At 54.0% G+C, this 19343-nt stretch overlaps 1 protein-coding gene across 1 annotated transcript; it reads right to left on the bottom strand.

The window, feature by feature from the left end:
- Positions 1-358: 358 nt before the first annotated feature.
- PLPP7 (phospholipid phosphatase 7 (inactive)) lies at positions 359-13623 on the bottom strand. The gene is made up of 2 exons (XM_026101845.2): positions 12963-13623; positions 359-1207 (listed from the first exon to the last, which is right to left on the bottom strand). Exons 1-2 carry the CDS (start codon positions 13411-13413, stop codon positions 843-845), a joined length of 816 nt encoding a protein of 271 aa, XP_025957630.1. The 5' UTR covers positions 13414-13623; the 3' UTR covers positions 359-842.
- Between the last annotated feature and the right edge of the window lie 5720 nt (positions 13624-19343).

Here is a 19343-nt window from a genome sequence, read left to right as displayed (position 1 = left end):
CAAAAAAACCCACATGCACCCTCACAGAGCATTAATTTGAACAGATGATGAAGGGCCAACGTCAGCATGCTACCTAACGAAGTCCTAAGCATGTACCTAGATCCACCCCTCTAAAGCAAATAATTTAAGTGAATGCATCCATCCCCTAAGGGGCAATAAGACTGCAACACATGCTTGAAGTTGAACATGAATCTAAAAGCTTTACTCAACTGGCCTTTGTCCCTTCTCTCAAGGGTCAGCGCAGTTCTGGTCCCTGTAGGACCATCATCCAGCCTGCACTAAAGCAGCGCAAGCACTCAGACTTCCACCACTTATATTGGAAAACTCCCCAGGTCCAGGGGAAGAACCAAACAGGGCAGCAATTTTACGATTATTTATTATCTGTGAAATGCTGGCAGTGTCCTGACTCTAAACAGGACACAAACTCTGGGCTTACAATAAGAAAAAGCACTGCGGCCAAAATCCTTTAGCCTCCAAGAAGTTAACAAATGTGTTCTCAGGAAGATCTCCGGTGCTGCCCGCCGTGAGGACATAGCAAGGTGCAGATGTGAGCCACCCAAACGAGGCAGGCATGTAGCTCATGTCTCGCATCTGTAAAGCTTAATTTGGTTGCTGTACAAATACAGCTCGAGAATACGGCCAAAACACAGCTGTGGCCCTTGATTGCTAAAACCCGACCAACTGCAAGTAACGTTTTTTTCAGGCAGGGAAGCAACATTAAAAAACACCACTACTCATGGAATTTACAACTCTTTCCAACAGACAACATGTAAAAAATAGTGGGAGGGAGCCCCTTAAAGTATCTGCTCGTTTCCAGTTGAAAGGCACCAAGTCCCCCATGTTCACCAGATTGATATCAACATCTGACACGTGTTGGAAGACATCCATATCAACTCCACTAGCCTGAACTGCAAGTAGCCAAAAACAAAGCCAGACAGGACATCCGTGATGTGGTGCCGTCCGATCATGACGCGGGAAAAGCCCACGCAGAAGGCCCAAAGGACCAGCAGGATCCGGAGGGGGATGGCCAAGACCAGGTGGTTGAGGAAGAACTTGGAGAGCATGGCAGCTCGGCTGGCGTGCCCCGCCGGAAAGGCGTACGTGTCCATGGTCAGGTAGTCCAACAAGCCAGGGCTGACGTCATACGGGCCCTTCCGCTTGGCCAGTTTCTGCAAACCAGCCACAATCATGATGTCCATCAGCAGGGCTACGAGACAAGAGACAAGGAAGGGAAGGAGGTCAGAGAGAGAAGCACAGTAGAGGGCAGTTTTCAGGGCAGAACATAGGAAGGTTGTCGCTGTCTTCAGCTAAAGCCTTGAGTTCAATTCTAGCCACGGGAGCAGTGTTAGGTTGAACTCAGCTCCTGTCACCCTCAAATCAGAGCACAAATGTTAATTAAACCTCACACAATTAAGAAACAGTTGTCTGTGTTTTTAACAGCACCTCAGCGTACAGATGCAGAGGGCGGGTGACACCCTTCTAGACGTCCCACTCTCGTTCCCTCTCCCTCTGCTGAAGCAATGAAGACCGACAAGCCAGTTTTCACTCTTGTTTCTAGTCACTTCTCGCTTCCTGTGGCCTTTTCCCCAGCTGCACTCTGCAATCCCCCCCGCAGCCTCCCTGCCCTGCGCAAACGGGGCTGCGGGCAGCAAACCTCCCAGCCCCAGCAACCACGGACATGTGGCAGCAGAAGGAACAACCCTAACGCTGCAGGTTTCGATATCAAACAGCTTTTCTTCCTCAACTGCTTCTGGAGTGAAACCCATCAGCACTTGTCTCACCAGCCTCCTCTTCGCCCCATCCCCCATCGCCCCAGCCAACAGGTACCGTCAACTCTATTGCCTAGCATTGATTTTTTTTCAAATCCCCTCATCTGCTTTTCCCCAGCCCTTCTAATTAGTTAGAGTGCTGATTGCAGCTCCTCTCCGGGCAGGCACTGCAGTGACAAGGAAATATGTACTGTGGCCAGCACAGCCCGCTCCGTCTGCGGGAGCGCGAGAGGCCAGGCGCCCGGCTCCCCGGCCCTAATGAAGACTTTGAGAGCTGACAAGGTTTCGGGAGGATGGATGGGAGTGCGGCTGCGGGGAAGAGAAATGAGACGGCACACTGCAGGCAGGCGCTCCCGGGAGCTGGCTGCGAGGCAGCGGGGCTGCTCGAGCCCTCGCAGGAGCTGGGAAGCGAGGAGCCGCCGCGGCCGCGCTCCTCGTCCTCCTCCCGCGCGTGCCACCGCCGTGCAGCCAGCCCCGGTGCACCAGCACTGCAAGGAGGTGAAATTTTTTCCTGGCCAAATTCACTCCTTAGAGAGGGCTATTTTTCTTCAGGGCTTCTTGCGTAGGGAAGGTGGACAGCAGAGCCTGTGTTCTCACTCACAGCTCCATGGACCTCCTGGCTCCCGGGTCCAGGCCGAGCCACGTCCTGAGCTCCCAGCACCACTGAGGAGCGGCAGGAACGGCTGGACCCCAGCTCCTTGCTAGCCGCAACAGCAGCAGTGGCACAGAGCGCGGCGGGACTCCTGCTCAAACACAGCAACGAAACACGCGGCTGACGTGAAGGCAGGCAGGAAGGAAAGGTTTACAGATAACGCCTGCAGTGAGGTGGAGAGGTTCGAGGTGGTGGAGGGATGCAGGAACGCGCTTCAAGAAACAGGTCCAGCAGCACTAGCGATGGCCTTGGGGGGACAAGGACAGCAGGTTCCTCTGCCCAGAGCACCTCCGATGCGACGAGCAGACAGGGGAGAAAAACAGACATGGGACTGCAGCCTGCTCTGGGGCACGCTGACGCTGTTTGAGCAGTTCTCCGTGCATTTTAAGAGCTAGGAAAGATGTGAAGCTCTAGGAAGCAACCTCCTACCCAGGAGCACGGACTCGTGCATTCATTTCAGAGATATGATACACCAGGGCTGCCAGGACAAGACTCTGGCCCAAACTCCTCCTGCCGAAGTCAACAGCTTATTGGCTTGCCGAGGAACCCGGGCCGGGGCTCGGGAACCAGGCTGGGCACCCCAAAGGACCCCGGCATCTCCCGTGGGATTCAGTACCCCTGCCAGAGACCATTCCCTACCAAATCTGTCCGTAGCTCAGTCACACAAACATTTTATGTTTTAATGATGCAAAGTGTTCAGCGTTGGTATTTTGCACTTACAAGACTTTTTTTCGGTCAAAGGTGATGTCAGGGCGACTCGAGGGATGCAGGCGTGCGCACGCAGCAGTGTTCGCAGTGTGAAGAGCAAACTGAAGAGCAGTTTCAATAACCCTTTCATTTAGAAGACGAATAAAGTGGACCTGCAGTACTGCTAGTTTTAATTTTTGTCAGATAGTGCACAGAAAGTCAAAAGCCTCATTTGTCCACGTTTCGAGATCCAGAGGCACGACAGCGTTGAGACTGGGGGTTAATCTGCTGTTAAAAGCGAAAAAAAAAATAATCCTCCAGTTCAGTGCTTTTTCTGTCACTTCCCCCTGCACTTTCTTTTCCCTCCGTGAAGCAACTTATTTGCGAAACAGCCTGAGCCTCCCGTGCTGCTCCAACCACCGCCCCGCGGCACGGGGGGTCCCGCTGCTGGCACCCAGCTCCGGGGAGCTCGTGCTGGCAGAGCCTCTGCAAAACCCCGGGGAGCAAGGCTGCGTCCCCCCCGCTTGCCCACGGACATGCCATGCCGGAGCGGATCGGCTCGCGGCACCGCCAGCAAACGGCCCGTCCTGCAGAAATAGATACAAATGGTGCCGTCACTCAGCACCGCAGCCTGGGTCCGATTCCCCTGCAATTCCTTGACCTACATACCCGCTTGGACTCAGGCTGAACTGGGGTTTTTTCCCCTCCGTTGTTTCAGCTCAATGCAAACAAAATCCTCCCTCCTCAGCTGTTTCAGCTCAATGCAAACAAAATCCTCCCTCCTCAGCTGGGCACATTCATGCACTAAATACGCCGCTGCAGGGTCGCCGTTCCCGCGGGCACCCGTGGTCAGCCCTGCCGCGGGCGGGTGTCCCTTCGCTTGGAAAGCTTGGCGAGGGAAAGGGTTGCCTCCGAAGCGCGTTTGCCACCTGGGCTACGAGCTGTGGCCCCAACCATTTGGGAATGGCAGGCTTCACCTCTGGTCTCCCAGAGAAACCTGATCCAGGTATCACTGGGTAATTTTAAAACACAGCAAAGCCACCACGGGAAGGGATTAGCTCTCTCCCATTGCTCCTTCCACATTTTTTCTGAAAAAGATCCAGAATTTTCCCTCTGACCCTGCTATTCGGGGAAACAATCTTTCAGATTTCTTGTGCAAAACCCTCCAGTTGCAGGAACAAGCTATTAACATCTAAAACTTCCTTAAAACATGAAACCCAAGAGCAAGTCCTGTCTGTGTGAGACAATTTTAGCATCAGAGATCACCTTGGTGTTGCAAATAGCCAACATCTGGCATCAGATGCACAGCGAGCGCGCTGAAAGCGAGCCCCCGGGCAGACGTTTTATTTCTATTAATACGAAAAGGAAAACCATTATCTGCTTTGCTCCTACCACTAAATGTTAGGAACCCGTTAAAAGTCGAGAGGAGAGCAGAGAAGCAAGTCCTCTCCCGGCAGGGCACAAGGGCAGCGTCGCTGCCTTAACAAAACCGAGCCGAAACCCAACCTCCTTTAAGGGACGTTCAAGCAGCCGATGTCCCCTGTCACCGCGGGGTCCTGTCCTTCCCGGCGCCCGAGGGGCGATGGCTGTTGCTGAGCCTCGCGGAGGGGGTGTGGGGCTGGCCGAGGACGGGGACCCCCCGGCTGGGGCTGCAGCCAGACGGCATCGCCAGGGACCGAGGCAGATCCCCGCTGAGATGTTCATATAAACGAGTTACCAAAACCGCAGCCGAAAAATACCCTGGGTGCCAGGCTGGCGGGGGGGAGAGGAGGGAACGAGGGAAAAAGGGAGAAGGCCAAAAAAGCCTTTGGCCTCGTCTGTTCCCGCAGCCGCGACTCACACGGCTCCGCACACGTGGGACCACTCGGACGAGCCGAGGCAGCTCTCCCGGCTCAGCGCCACGAGCTCAGCACCCAAAGCCAGGCTCAACCTCCCGGCTGGCCACGCGGCATGGGGGAAAAGGGGAACCTGCCCGCCCAGCAGGGAACGGAGAGGACATCCAGGCAGCTCCGGAGGCACCCGTGCGTGGGAGCAGGGCCGTCTCCATCCGCTGCTCAGCCCCAGGGACCGCTTCGAAGCAGAGCCAGCCCAGGCAGTAACTCCCTGCCCGCGTTGCAGCAGAAACCTGCAGCCTGATCTGGCCGGGCTCCCGCGCTGCTAGAGGCTGCCCAAACCCCACGGAGAAGACGTGTCCTACCACGACGGGCCACAACCGCGGTGGCCACGTGTAGGGCTGAAGCTGGCTTTGAAAGCGCTTTGTTTCAGCGATTAGCCAGGCTCATGCAGCTCTGAACTGCCAACAAACGTCAAAACTTCCAGGAAAGAGTTCCTTTTGCTCCACACAGCAATTAAAACTAAATTGTTTTAAAAAATCTAATTTTTTTCATCTTTAACTGTTCAGATTTTACTTACATGCCCCATCCTGCAGCTTCCAAAAGGAGCTTCCCAACGTAATCTCCTACGGGCATTAGCCATGAGCCATTGGTAGTTTTGATCAGTTCACACAAATGAGAGATGCAGGTTTCAAAAGCCTCTTCGCCCTCCCTCCGCGGTGCTGGCAGCAGCTGGAGGAGCTCCACTCCCCTGGAAGCAAATTCCTCCACTTCATTTTCTTCCCAAAATGTGGCAATATTAGGTGCAAGAACCGACAAAAGGCACAGATGGCACAGCACATTCAAGAAGCAATGAATCAGCCGCCACAGTGTTTCAGGGGGAAGCTATTTTTCGGCTGAACAAGCAGCAGAGGACGCCGGGCTCTGGGTGCAAAGGGTGCTGGGGGCCGCGGCCGCGGAAAGGTGAAAGTATGGCAGAAACCAGCATCGTGCAATTAATTAAAATAAATCACAACTACTAAAAATAGATTTGCTATATCCTGGATGATTAGAAACAGCCCCGAGTGCAAAGGCAGGCTGCCTGGAGTTCTCCCCTTGGAAATACGGTGCCCTTGGGAGCCGGGCAATTTGTATCTCCGAATCAATTACTGAGCGTGGCTGCTTCCCAGGCTGCCTGCCACGGCGGGCTCTGCGCTGGCACGGCCGAGACGCGACGGGAGGGAGGGCGAGCGCGGCGTGGGGGGGTGAGAGCTGCGGAGGCGTGCGGCCTCCGTGGGGCTGGTCGCAGCCCGGCTGATCCGCTTCCCTGTTCCTGCTGGCGGAAAGCCACTGCTGTGGACAGCGTGCGGATGGGGAAGATGTGCCCAGCAGCTCATCCCACATCCCCCAAACTGCTGCCCCGGCCCTGGTACCCCAGCGAATGCAATGGCTCCCGGCAGCGGGAGGTGCCGCTCGGGGATGCCACAGACGCTGGGCTCCTCACCTGGGTTCAGCCCTGCTTCAGCTTGTATTTACACCCCGCTGCCTCCAATAAGGCACATGGGCAAAAAAGTTTGAGACTGATTCTCGGATGCCCACGGGGTCTCCAGCCATCACACCTTAAAGTGTTTCAAAGACTCTGATCAGTTAGGCCCTCCAGCATCCCTACACACACGGAAATGGAGGACCAGACCAGAGCTGGGCTCCAAGCAGAAAAGCAGAGCTTCCTTCCAAAGGAAGAAAGAAGAGAAAGCTCATATAACCCCCCCCTTCCCCATCCTCCCTCCCAGCGTCTCCTGCACCGAGCCTGGCCCAGACCAGGGTAGAGCCTGGCTCCCTCTGCCCCTGCTACTCCCAGCTACTCACCTCGCTGCCTAAGACTCCTCCACTGTCCTTCCCAACCACTGCTCTTGTCAAGGTGCATTAGAGGCAAACAGGCTCATCTGTTTTGAAGGATTTCCCTTCAGGCCAGAGCCTTGCTCAGCTTCTCTGGCAGGGCCGGCTCTGCATCAGTGAAACAGCTATTGTCTCTTCTGAGCTCTGAACCAGGGGCAATGGGAAGCTGTTCCTGGAGTGACAGACATAAGCATGACTCATTTCCCTTGTTTATTCCCCTTCTTCCCATTTAACAACCCTCGCACTTCTTTTCTCTTTCAATCTGCATTCAGGCTCCGGAACATTTTGCCTGCTAGCTCTGCACGGGGGGCTGGTTTAAGCTTATTGCAGTTTCCCAAAGCACAGCAAGCTGATGGATGCAGGGCTCACGCCGTCCTTAGCACCAAACAGCCAGCCAGGACTTGATCTCCTAGACCCTTACCAGCACCAAGGGAGCTGATCCGAGCAGTGGTCTGACAAAGACCCTATGCAGGTTGCAGGAAATATTCCCTGCGCCTGCTCCAGGAACAGTCAAATGGGTCCCAGGCTCTTACTGGCTGTCCTCTGCGGGAAGGGACACTGCAGACTCCAAGGCTGCCCTGCAACGAGCAGCATGCCTTTGCTGTAAGGAAAGCAGGGAAGGGGGGCCGGGAAGCCAGGAGAGCTGGACTCCGCTTGCTGTTCAGAGATGCCCGAGCTCATCAGCCACGAGGAGATGAAGGGTGAGGCTGGCACCCACCAAAGGACCAAAGGCTTTAACTGAGGTATCTAGACAGGACAACAAGAGGTATATTTGCAGCCTGATGTGATGAAGAGGAATATTCAATGCCAGGCTGGACCTGTGCCCTGCTGGATGCAGTGAGCAGACCTCTGTGCTGCTCCCTCCGCTCAGCACCCACCGTGGGTCAGTCACGTCGGGTTACTGCATTTAAGTGTTTCCACCTCACTGGGCAGATGTGCTGCAAACTTGCAGAGATTTCAGTGGTCAGCGCTCAGGCTGGAAGGAGAGCACGGATAGAGGCTCCACATGCCGAGTTTTGCAAAGAGGGGCTGGGGAGAGGTCCAGGAATGGTGTCTATGCCAAGTTTTGCAAAGAGGGGCTGGGGAAAGGTCCGGGAATGGTGTCTAAGCCGGGAACATTCATGCAGGCAGCTGGCTCCCAAGCTGTCCTTTCCTTCCCTGCTGGAACATTATCTGCCCTGTTTAGCTCAGAAAATCTCCAGTCTCACAGTGGGAAAATGAAAGGGAAAAAACAGACACATCTGGCCCCAAACCATCTCTGGGGCTCTCAGCTTAGCAAGCTCTGCTGCGTACGGACTGATCCATCTGCCAGTGCAACTCCCCATCCTCTCTGTTGGGTCTGGGCTGCTGAGTCCTGAGGCTCAACAGGATGAGCTTGTCTCTACTGCCTGGGCACTGAATCTGCTCAGTGACCTTTAATAGCAATGGGCAATACTCTCCAAATTTTCACCATGCAGATGCCAAAGAAAAGTATCACAATACATGAAGCACCTCCATGTTATTGTTAGAGAAGGGGCAGTGGGGTCTTGTGGGACCTTGTGAAGGTCTTTCTCTCTCTCTTTCCTCCTCAACTCACCACTTCCCTGCTAATCTAGTCTTGCTTGAAGGCTGCCATGAGGAGATTGCAGTCTTGTCCCTACATACGTGCATATGCGTGCGTGTGTGTCAGCATAAAGTCACAGATCTGCAGAGAGCTATGCCTCCGAATATCATGGCTTGCTTTCCTGCCAGGCTAAAGCCGGGTCTGTACTCAGAGAAAAGGCTGGAGAGAGCAAGAACTAACTTCTTGCTCACCTTCAGGAGCGGAGGAGTGACCCTGGCCTCCCCCCCTTCCCTCCTCTCGTGGCAAGCAACCCACCCGCAGCCCGGCACACTGCTCTCAACGATACATCTGCAGCCCCCAGCACTGCTTCACTTGATGGTGATAAATGCTGAGTGACAGCACCAAAGAACCAACCCACGAGTCAGACACTGGATGCAGAGCCAGCCGGTAACGGGTGAGGACTAGGACTTGCATCACCGAGACAACAGCTGGACACAACGGACACAGTGATCTGCAGCTCTGCGGTGCTCCAACCTCTGTCCAGCACGCAAAGAGAAAGCCGGTGCCTTTCTCTTCCAGTTTGAACACCCCCAGTTACCAACTTTGAGGATGCCATGACCAAGGCAGAACACTCTTAATGTGTATTTCAAACCAAGCACAGACCGGACGCTTTATGTGCAAGCATTAACCGGGCAAATACTCTACGACAGCAAATTCAGGCAGCTGGACTGCAGCTAACTAAATAAATGCTCACTGCATCAGACGGCGATTTGGCTCTAGACACAATTGGTGGACTGCATCAAAACTACCACTTCGGGTAGATCAACATATTCAATCTCCATCACGCTAAGAAGGTGCCTGGATCTGGAAAGACCATCAATCTTACAACATCAATCTGTTTAGCTTAACAAATAGAAGGTGAAGAGGTGACTTGATCACTATCCAAAATACTGAGAGGCAGAAGAGATATTGGATAAAAGAGCTCTTCAGCTGAAGAGGTGAAGGTATGGAGAGGCAAAGGAAGGAAGGGAAAATTCATGCTGAAAGCAAGGCAGTTGAGAGAATATCTACCACTGCAGTAATTTAGAAACAGTTCTGACAACATCACTGTCACTTCAAATTTTATATCAGATTGGATGTTTGGGTCTTTTGCCTTAACAAATTGAACAGGAATAAATTAAGGGATGTGCTACAGCTTGTATTTTGCCGTGGGTTAGATCAATAATCCAAATGTTCATTGCTGGCTTTGCAGTCAATGAATCACTAAATTTGGATCCACATCCTCACCAGATGGATCAGAACCAGAACCCAAGATGCTGCTTACCTCAAGATTTAATGGAGCTGCTCTCTGGAGCACCTCTGGTAATTTTATTGAAAGCTCCATAATATTTGTTTTTCCCTGAAAGCCCAATCGTGAGGTTCAAATGATTTCCTAAGCACCTCAGTTTTTATGACATCCTTGTGATGGCAGAGAAAAGCTTGAATGTTCCTAAAAGTTTCAACACCAGAAGGCAAATAAAATGAACTTTAACTGGGGGGTTTCTTGGGCTATGACTTTTTTTGATTTGGCATAGAGGAAGTAGGTTTTCTTCCCGACTTTTTAAAAGCCAGGACTGGCAATACGGTCTTCCTGAAACATCCTGCGACAGTCTTCCTGAAAGCATTCTGGCAGAGGGATTTTTATAGCAGGCACAGATACCTGACTTCTTCCATCTTTTCAGTAACAGTCTGTGACCGTGCTCCTCTGGCTGTTTGGTGTTTGCCGGAAAAGATTACGATGAGGAGAATCAATAAATTCCATCACAGATGACAAACATGGAGGGAAAACATTGCTTGGGGTTGAGAACCAACATCTACAGTTGGGACGGATGGAGTGTCCCAGGGAAAGAGGTCAGAACCCCTCACCCTAAGTGCCCCCATAGGTTTTGGCAAAGACCTTACCAAGAGCTCCTCAAGAGCAAGTGCCCCCCCCATCTGCAATGGTGCTCCTGCCAGGTTCCCAGTCCCATTTCAGCAGTCTCCTGTCTCCTTGCCTTGGAAAGCCTGACTGCAAATCCCAAACAAGTGCTCCGTGATGGGCTGGCTCCCTGCCCAGAGACTGCATCAGAAATTCTGCTTGATGTATCAAACTCTGAGCAAGCGGGGGGAAGGGAGGAAAGCCAAGGGAGGTAAAGAAGGGGTACTGTAGACAACCTCCCTTCCCTGCTTCCCTCTTCCCAGGAGACCAGGGAAACACCAGGGATGTTGCCTTCCCTTTGACCTAGCCATAGACAGAAGGGCTTTACACTACATTTTCCTGGATTTGAACCACAGGAAAACAACAGCAACAAGAGCGACCAAGGATGCCAGATGCAGCAGACTCATCAGTCATGTCATACTGTTCCCATTTACTCAGAGACCACACGTCTCGTGAGATCTGTCTAGGTCCACCGACCCCACACGCCCAAGCCAGACTCTACTGACCATGAGCAGCACAGGTATTATGGAAGTAGATACTTCGATATTAAGCACCAAACCAATCCCGCACCTCCCAGCAGAGATCCCGTTCTGCAGGGTGACAGAGGACATGCTGAGGAAGCTCTGACAAGTGAGGCTCAGGGGACCTTTGCCAGTCTGTGTTGTCTGTTTGGAGGGCAAAGTGGCTTCCCTCCAGAGTCTGCCATCTCTACTGAGCTGTCCAACCACACCGTGAATAGTGAATTATGAATTTAACCATTTTTTGGCAGGCAGGGAAAAGGGAGCAGTGTGTCTAGACTTCAGAAACTCCCAGAGGAGCCCCTGGGCAGCAAATCTGAGCCAGGGAGAGCTGGAGATGCAGGTCCTGCTCTTCCAAAGCACAGCAGCTAGCCGCTGCAGTGCTGAGTTTTCCCAATGACCACACGATATTCAAAGTTTCAATGCAGCCTGGAGGTGGCTTTGCGTTTGGACTGCCTCACATGGCGACAGAAGAGCGAGGAAACCTTTTCTGTTTTTAAGCCAAAAGTGGCATTCACTTTTTATAGGATCTCAAATGTTTGGCAGACAGAAAGACCAGTTTTTAGGCTCCTGAACTGTCAAAGGATCTCAGGGTCAAGAAACATCTGTAAACTGTGCCGGTTGCTGTTAGTTGCCTACTATTTCATCCTCATGCCCTTTAAAATGGAGCTTCTTTTCCCAGTAAGAGTTTGACCCAGAGCACTGAGGAGTCAGTTGAAGAACTCCTGCTGACGTCAGAGGGCTCTGCATCATGCCAATGCTATTCTTGCTTATTCCCCACTATGGCCTCTCTTCATTAGATGTCACAGCACGAGGACAGTCTCTTTCAAAGGCAGAGGGCAGAAAAGGCAGCTACAGCTGTGCTTTTAAAACCAGTTCAGTGCTATCTTCACCTTCTCCAAAGGATAAACTTCTAAAAAAGAAACCTGGGACCATGCTGCAAAGCCCGTATCCCATCACAGCCAGCCCCCGCATACAGGACATCCCTTTCCTGACGTGCCTATATGGAATAAAACATCTCTACATCCCCCACAAAAGGCTCACTGAGAAGCAAGGGCCTAAACCTAATGTTCCCAACTTCCCTCACCAACCAAAAGTTGGAACTCTGATTGCTGTTTTTGGGGGAGAGGGTAAAACACGAAGGCTGCCCACAGCCAAGTGAGCTAATAATTAGTCATAGAGCGAGATGCGATAACAAGGCCACATACTGAGGGAAGAAGAGAGAGAAGGGCAAGGCCCCCAAGCATGCATGGTCAGGGGTGGACTGGGGCCTGGATCTTAGGCAAGTCATGTCTAGAGCTCAGCCTGGTCACTAGTGGGACATCGGTCCATACTGCTGGGTTGAGCCCTGCTCAACTGAGGAAGCAACTCCTTTAACACGTCCCAACCTCCAGAAACAAGAATACTGATCACCGCAAGAAAAGCCTAAGGACTAGCAGGAGAGCCAGAGAGATCAGATCCCGTCTTCAAGGCCTCTCGGTCAAATTAGCGCAAGGAAATGGGGACAGCAGCAAGAAAGGTCCTCATGGGAAGAAGAAAGCAAGATCAGACAGCAGCAGGGAGGGAGCCAGGACTCCATTATGCGGTTGCTGAGAAGAGGAGCCAGCGTCTGCTCAAGGAGGTGGAAAGGGGGTAGAATTTTTGTTTTCAAGGATATCTTCAGGCTCTGGTTCACATTGCAAACATAACGTCTGGATTAAAATCTTTCTGTTTTCCCCACCTGGCCAAGACACCAAAGCACAAAAATCACAGAGTAAATAAAAGACATCGCTGCTGATACCTGCCTACATATCACAGACACCTTCTTGGTGTGACTGGACAACACTCTGCCCTGTGCAGGCCTGGGGAGACCAGGGGCCTGCCCCTAATCAGCGGATGTAATCAGCAGCCAGAATTGCTCCATCCCTCTCAGCTTTTTGCCACATCCATCAGCCACGGTACTCAGGACCGGCCTGAAGCTGCCAAGACGGCTAAGTGCAGCATTCACCCCAAAGGTCAGTCACCACAAAGTCCTGCTTCCTGACCACATCCCGTGGCTGGGAACAGTCAGAGGAGGCAGAGTCACAAGGCTGCTGTCCCTTGTGACTAGGGCAGGGCTTTCACTGCGGGGAAGGAGGTTTGCCACTCACCTAGCAGCAGGTTCATGAGGACCTCCTGGCCTGCCAGCGTGCTGCTCTTCACCAGGCAGATGAGCGTGCCTGCAATCCAGGGGATCCCATGCCCCGTTATCCCCAGGAGGTTAATCATGGAGCGGGCACCACCCCAGGACGAGGCTCTGTTGGCACACACTCCTAGCCTCTTGGACATGCAGATGTCGATGGCCAGCAGGGAGTTGAAGGCGATTCCCTTGAAGGAGGGGTTGAGCTGCATGCAGTCCTCTTCGGGCAGCTGCTGGGATTGCCGCCGCTCCTTGGGATTGCTGTTCGGGGCACCAGCTGCTCCGGCCTGGCCGCTCTGCTTTCTGCTGAAGCTCCTGCTCTCCTGGTTTCCTTTGAAGGGCTGATTCAGGGAGAGGAACTCAGCCCTGTTGAGGACGTTGTTCCTGTCCCTTGCCCTGGGCCGCGCCTGGGATGCTGGCATTGCAGCCTCTTGCTAGGTGGAACCTGCTTTTCAAATGCCAGCAAGGAGAGAAATCCCTCTTCTCCCTGCAGGCTGCTTCCCCCTCTCCCACCCTGGAGAGTTATGAATTTGGGAAGCTACAAAGGTTCCCCTCTGGTGCAGTTGCCCCCAGCACAGTCTGCAGCTGTTAAATATAGAGTAAGGAATGCACATGGCTGTTTACTTCATGGGCCTAGCAAGCTTGGAAGGGAAATTAATGCCAGGCTTGGCAGCCACTCCAGTGCCAGGGAAAAAGGTTAAACAGCCAATAGATTGGAAGAAGAGGAGGGAAATTCATTGTGCCAAAGGTTGGTTGCTTCTGGCCTGGTCTATTTAAATCTTCCAATTGCTTATTCCCCAGGGTTGCAAAGGAGACTGGGAAATGTAGTTTTTTCCCACCATAATGCATGTTTTAATATGTGAGCATCAGAGCTAGAAGAGATCACGGTCCCCTGCATCCCCCCGTGACAGGCCAGCGTTGCTCCTGCGGCAGGCTGTCCAGCCTGGCGTTGAAACCTCCAAGGACAGCCCTTGCTTGGGGGCTTCCCGCAAGGGGATCTACCCAGAGAGGTTCCCCCCGCTTTGCCTGTTCTGCAACATCGCATCCCCTGTCGGGGCACCCCAGCTAGCACTTGCCTCTCCACGGTGTACGTATCTTCCAAACGTGAGCAGCCCCGTCCTCGCTGTCCCCTCCTACCCCTCGGGTACCCCCCGCAACGTCCTCCAGCGCTAATCCTGTGTCCGGGCCCAAGGAGAAGCAGCACCTGCCTTCTGATTAAAGGAGAACGGCTCTGCTAATGACTTCCCATCCCCCTGCCCCCAGCACTGAGCGTGGCCTAAATACGGCACGTGTTCCTGCCGTGCCAGGCAGCATCACAGATCCCACACGGAAAGCAGGGGACAGGCGCTGCCTTCGTCCCCGAACCGCGATGTGCTCAGCAGCACCGGTGCCAGCCGGCCGCAGCGGAGGAGGCACCCTTGGAGGCCACGGGAAGGGGAGAAGGAAGGCTTCCCCCGGCATGGGCTTACGCCAGGGGCTGGGAAATCCTGCTGCAGAGGACAGGGAAGAACTGCAGTCCCTCCTGCCATTGCCTGGTGGCCCTTGGAAATCATACGTGGACAGAAAAGTGCAGAAGATTAACAGTGCACCAAGGAACACAACAGGCACGTTTCTTGGTTCCAGTGATATTTACCTATATAAATGCTAAGTTATGAAAGTCGGTATTTGCACAGGTAGCATTAGGAATCAGACACCTAGATATCTTTAAAAGTCTTGTCCAAAATGCACAGGAGAGCTTAAGTGCTAAATGAAAGGCGATTCTTGGCTTTCTACAATTATATTTCAATTTCTTTGCACTTTTTATCAAAAGTTCTCAAAATGCTCTAGAAGATCTACGTGTCCTGTCTGTGCCTGTCTTACAGACAAGCTGGCCCTGATAGGCTAGTCCAACGCTTAGCCGGGCAAATCAGTGTTAGAAATACTAAGGAGCCTTGAGTCTTAGGTTTTACTCGTATTTTCCTCCCCTATGAATCAAAGGAAAATAATATTCATCAGCTTATTTATGAATCACATCCTCCAAGAGCCTACTGCTGTTCTGTGAGGCTATCTCAGCTAGGCAAGGCGCAGCTCTTCCCCTCTCGGACATCCTTACCCGTCCCATAATCTGTGAGTCCTTTCAGTTCAGGCAGCAAATTACCACTCGGGGCTGGGGCAGCCCAGCAGCGTGTGCGGATGCTGCTGCGTCGCTGGCACAGAGCGGCTCTCATTGCTCACCGGCTAGGCAGCTGCATTCCTGCACTATCGGAGAAGTCAGCACCCCCGTTGCATGTTCCTTCGGAGTTCTCACTGGGAAAAAATACCTTGAAAGCACCAGGGGCTAATTTAATCTGGTGCCTGTCATTCCCGCTGCCACCATTCCCAGGTACGGGGGAATTTCTCTGCCTTGCATGTACAGTTACTACACTCGGGAGTCCAGCCTTATGCACGAGCACAAGTGATCAGCGGGGAAGGAGCCAGAGGAGGAGGCACGCCCCGGCACAGAGACGTTGCTAACGTGCCCCCGTCAAGAGTGGAACAGGAAAGCAAAGCAATTTGCTCTCCCATTTGCAAGGAGAGGAAGCGAGGCCACAGCGGTGTCAGGCTTCCCTGCAGGTTACCCTGCGGACAGGCAGGCTGCGACCGCCAGTCGCAAGCCGGAGAAGCCGAGCTCGGGAGAGAAATGTCCCGATCCCTGATCCCTGCACCGGGGCCACGTCGCTCACAGGCGCGCGGAGCGCGGTGCTGCTGCAGGCACGGGGGAAGAGATGCAGCGAGCTCGGAGGAGACGCGCTGTGCTCGGAAAGCAATCCGAAAACCACGGGTTTAAAAATACTACCGATAAAGGCTCCGACAGGCTCTCTGCCGCCGCGCAGCCGCCGGGGGCTATTTCGGGCCCGCAACCCGATCCCGCGGGGCTATTTTAGCACCTTGGAGAACTCCCAGCCGGACAGATTCCGCGCTCCACGCGCCGCGTCCGCTCGGGCCCGGCAGCCTCCCAGCCTCCCCCAGCCGCCCGGGCTGGGGGCCAGAATTCCCCGCATAGCTGCGGCGGTGCCCGGCCCCGCGTGCAGCCCCGGAGACGCAGGCAGGCGGGGAGCAGCGGCAACGTCCCCTTTCCCCGCCATCCGACGGCACCTCCGGCGTGTCCCAGCCTCCGGCAGCGGCTAGCCGAGACGCAGCAGCAGCAGCAGACGCTGGCAGCCAAAGCGCTTACAAGCAAAACCTTCGGTTTTCCTAGATGAGATTTTCCTAGGGGCAAAAAAGGAATGCGTGGGCAAAATAAGCTAGCGTATTTTGCAATATCGATGGCAAATGTGCAGCAATGCTAGTCAGGCCCGTTAGCATGGCTTATCCTAGCCTCGGTGGGTTATTTTCATTTGTTGTTGGTTACACGAAGCAAGGGAAGCCCTGCATTTCACTCGACGTGGGAAATGGGCAGAAGGGGCGTTAAGGCACAGCGTATGGGCCGTGCTGCCGGCGGGGAGGCGTAGCAGGAGTGGAGCCCGGTAAAGTTACGATGATACACGGACAACTACATCGCTGGCAGAAGGGAACACAACTCACAGCATCAACAGATCCCCCTAATTGCTACTTATCACAGCTCGGCCCCCAAAGCCGAACTCCAACAACTTCAGAGTGCTCCACGCTCTTGGGCGCAGGAGCCACCCCGCGCACAGCGTAACGCAGCCACTCGTGGGGCGGAATTTGCTAATTCCTTAATCATGCACAACAGTGCCGTGGAGACAGCAGGGCCAAAACACAAAGAAAACCCCAGCTGAAGAGGAAAAGCTGATTTAATTAGAATAAGGTGATGCAATTTCCTAGTTGAGCAGAACACCAGGGATAGCCAGGTTCAAGCAGGACCTGGCTGAAGTTTCAGTGAAACTAGACTCTCATAGCATGCTGTTTTGCAAAATTCATAATGCTCTGAGAAACTGTGACAAGCTTGTTTGAAAAGTGTGAAAGAGCCTTGGAAATGTCAAAGTATTTCAGCACCTTCTGGAGATTGATGAAGCAACTGGATTTTTCATGGGGAGATGCTCATTTCTTTCTTTTTCGTACCATGTTATAATAAGTTGCTTGTTTGTAACCTGAGTGCATTTGTAGTTTTTATATCTGTTGCAGGGCAAGTAACAATAATTGGGCCCTCACGGAGATCTTATGAAGTTCAAAGAAGAAAAACATTTAGCCAATATTTTGAGAAACATATAGAACAAAAAGTATAACAATATACTATGTTTTCCCCACCCCCTGCTGCCTGATTTGCTCGGAAGTCTCCCATCCAGAGACTATGTCTCTGCCTAGTTGGCTTCACTTGGCAGTCACACAGGCTATAGGGGGAGGGTTGCAAAATGTAGAAGGTTGCAGCCTCTCTTAGTCAGGCTGCAAGATCATTGCTGCCAAGGGAAGAGCACAGAGAGTTTAAAGTCCAGCCATGATGGGAGAGACCTTACCGCCGTTCCTGCTCGCTGCTCCTCGGCATCCCCTCGTCCTGCAATCAGGGCGAGCTGCCCTACGGCACCGTTCCTCGCTCCCAGCAACCCGCTGGCCAAGGAGATCTTCCCGGCGCTTGCTGCTCCCCAGTATGCCGTGCACCTGGGGTGCCCGGCACTGCACGAAAAGGCAAAGGGAGGAAGCAAAACTATCTCAACAGCTCACCAGTGTGGAGGCCCTTCGTGCTCCTGGCCGCAGTAAGATGAGGAGGGAAGGAGGGGACAAAGCTGCAAGACAGGAATGGGGGAAAACACGCGGTCCCGGACAGAAGGTGACTTGTGCTGGGAAGGCTGAGCCGCTGGGGGTGGGAACTCCCACACAGTGGGATCCTAGATCCAGCAGAATCAGTGAGCAGCAATTTTTCCTCCCTTCTCCTGTGACAGTCACGTGCCAGGATCACCCAGCACCTCCAGCCTTTCACATCTGCTGGAGCTCGGACAACCTGCGCATGGATGCTGTAAAGTACCAAGCACTACATGAACTAATCACGTTTGCTATGAGTGTGGGGCAGGAAGGAATAAAAAACACTTACTCAGCTCCCTACTGAAACACCACGTAGCAGGCGGTACTGGCCAAGCAGCGGTGCCCCAGTTTTCCCATTTAGTAGAAAGCTCAGAGCCCAGAGCTGGGCATAATGCTCAACGTACAGCAGCTATTACCAAAAATGTGATCATGCGCAGCTCATCTAGCGCTGAGCTCCCTTGAAAATCAGATCCTTGGCCAGCTGATGGCCGGTGGGGACAGCCAGTAACATCACTAGTAAACCTGTCTGTAATAGAAGTTTACAACTTTCCCACAGGCCATTGCTGCCTCCGATGCTTCTCTCCGTCTGTCTAGTCCAGCTACTCCTCAGTGCCTGTGCTGCTATGGAGAGCTTGGCATTGCTAGTCGCTTGAATCGCAGCCCACCCTGCCCAGGACTGGAGGGTTTTGTGAGCAAGGAGACATCCCTTTACTGGATACACCAGCGAAGCTCCAGCCAGGAGAGGACAATCTTAGTTTGCAAAACAAGGAGAAAACACATCGCATTTAAGTTAAAAGAAAAAACTGATTTTACTTCTAAAAAAACTACATTACCCACAATTCACGGACGCGTGGGAGGAAATGCTGTTTTCGCAGGGGAGGTTTAGCTCCAACAGCTGCAGCTTAAAAGAGAAATACAGGGGGAGGGATGGGACTGGGAGCAGGAGGGAGGAAGGAGAGGCAGGGGGAGAGGGAGACCTGCCGCTCGTCCGGCAGCCGGCCCGGGCGGGGGAGGCGGTCGCCATGCGGGACGCGCTCCTGGGGCGGCCGGCTGCGACGCCCGGGGCCCCGCGGCGGCTGTCGGCGAGTCGCCGCCGAGTCGGAGGCGGTCGCCTGCGTGATGCTGCGGCGGCGGCTGCGGCGGGAGCCCCGCGGCCCTGCCCGCCCGCAGCGCTGACCCGCCGGCGAGGCTGCGACCCGGCGCCGGCCCCGGGTGCATGAATGTGTTGCGCGAGAGGAAGCCTGCGGCAGCCCGGAGGCGGAGGGACCGAGCCTGCTGCTCTCGTCTCCGCGGGCGTATAGCGAAGAGGAGAAGGAAGAAAAAAAAAAAAAAGCAAGAAAAAAAAAAAAAGCAGCAGCGAGCCGCCCCCCCGCCCCCCCCGCGCCAGCACCTCGCCCCCGCTCCGCGGAACGGGAGCGCGGCGCGGCCGGTGCTCGGCGCTGCGCGGCGCGATGCGGTGAAGCCCCGCGGGAGCGAGCGACCCGCGGGGGCCGCGCGTGTGCGGGGCGCCGCGGAGCCGCGCTGGGGGAGCCGGAGGTCGGACGCCCCTGCAGCGCGACCCGCTCGGCGGGGAGGAGGAGGAGGAGGAGGAGGAGGAGGCGGAGGAGGAGGAAGAGGAGCTGCGCGGCGGCGGGAT

Source organism: Dromaius novaehollandiae, chromosome 20 (genome assembly GCF_036370855.1).
Source record: "Dromaius novaehollandiae isolate bDroNov1 chromosome 20, bDroNov1.hap1, whole genome shotgun sequence".
NCBI classification, from domain to species: Eukaryota; Metazoa; Chordata; class Aves; order Casuariiformes; family Dromaiidae; genus Dromaius; species Dromaius novaehollandiae.
This window is presented reverse-complemented; position numbering and strand designations above follow the sequence as displayed.

Excerpts from the sequence above, each read along its gene's own strand:
- PLPP7 (XM_026101845.2), bottom strand. The coding sequence starts at position 13,413 with ATGCCAGCATCCCAGGCGCGGCCCAGGGCAAGGGACAGGAACAACGTC. Across the intron at positions 1,208-12,962 it reads CCTCATGAACCTGCTGCTAG|CCCTGCTGATGGACATCATG; the intron begins GTGAGTGGCAAA and ends CTTGTCTCGTAG.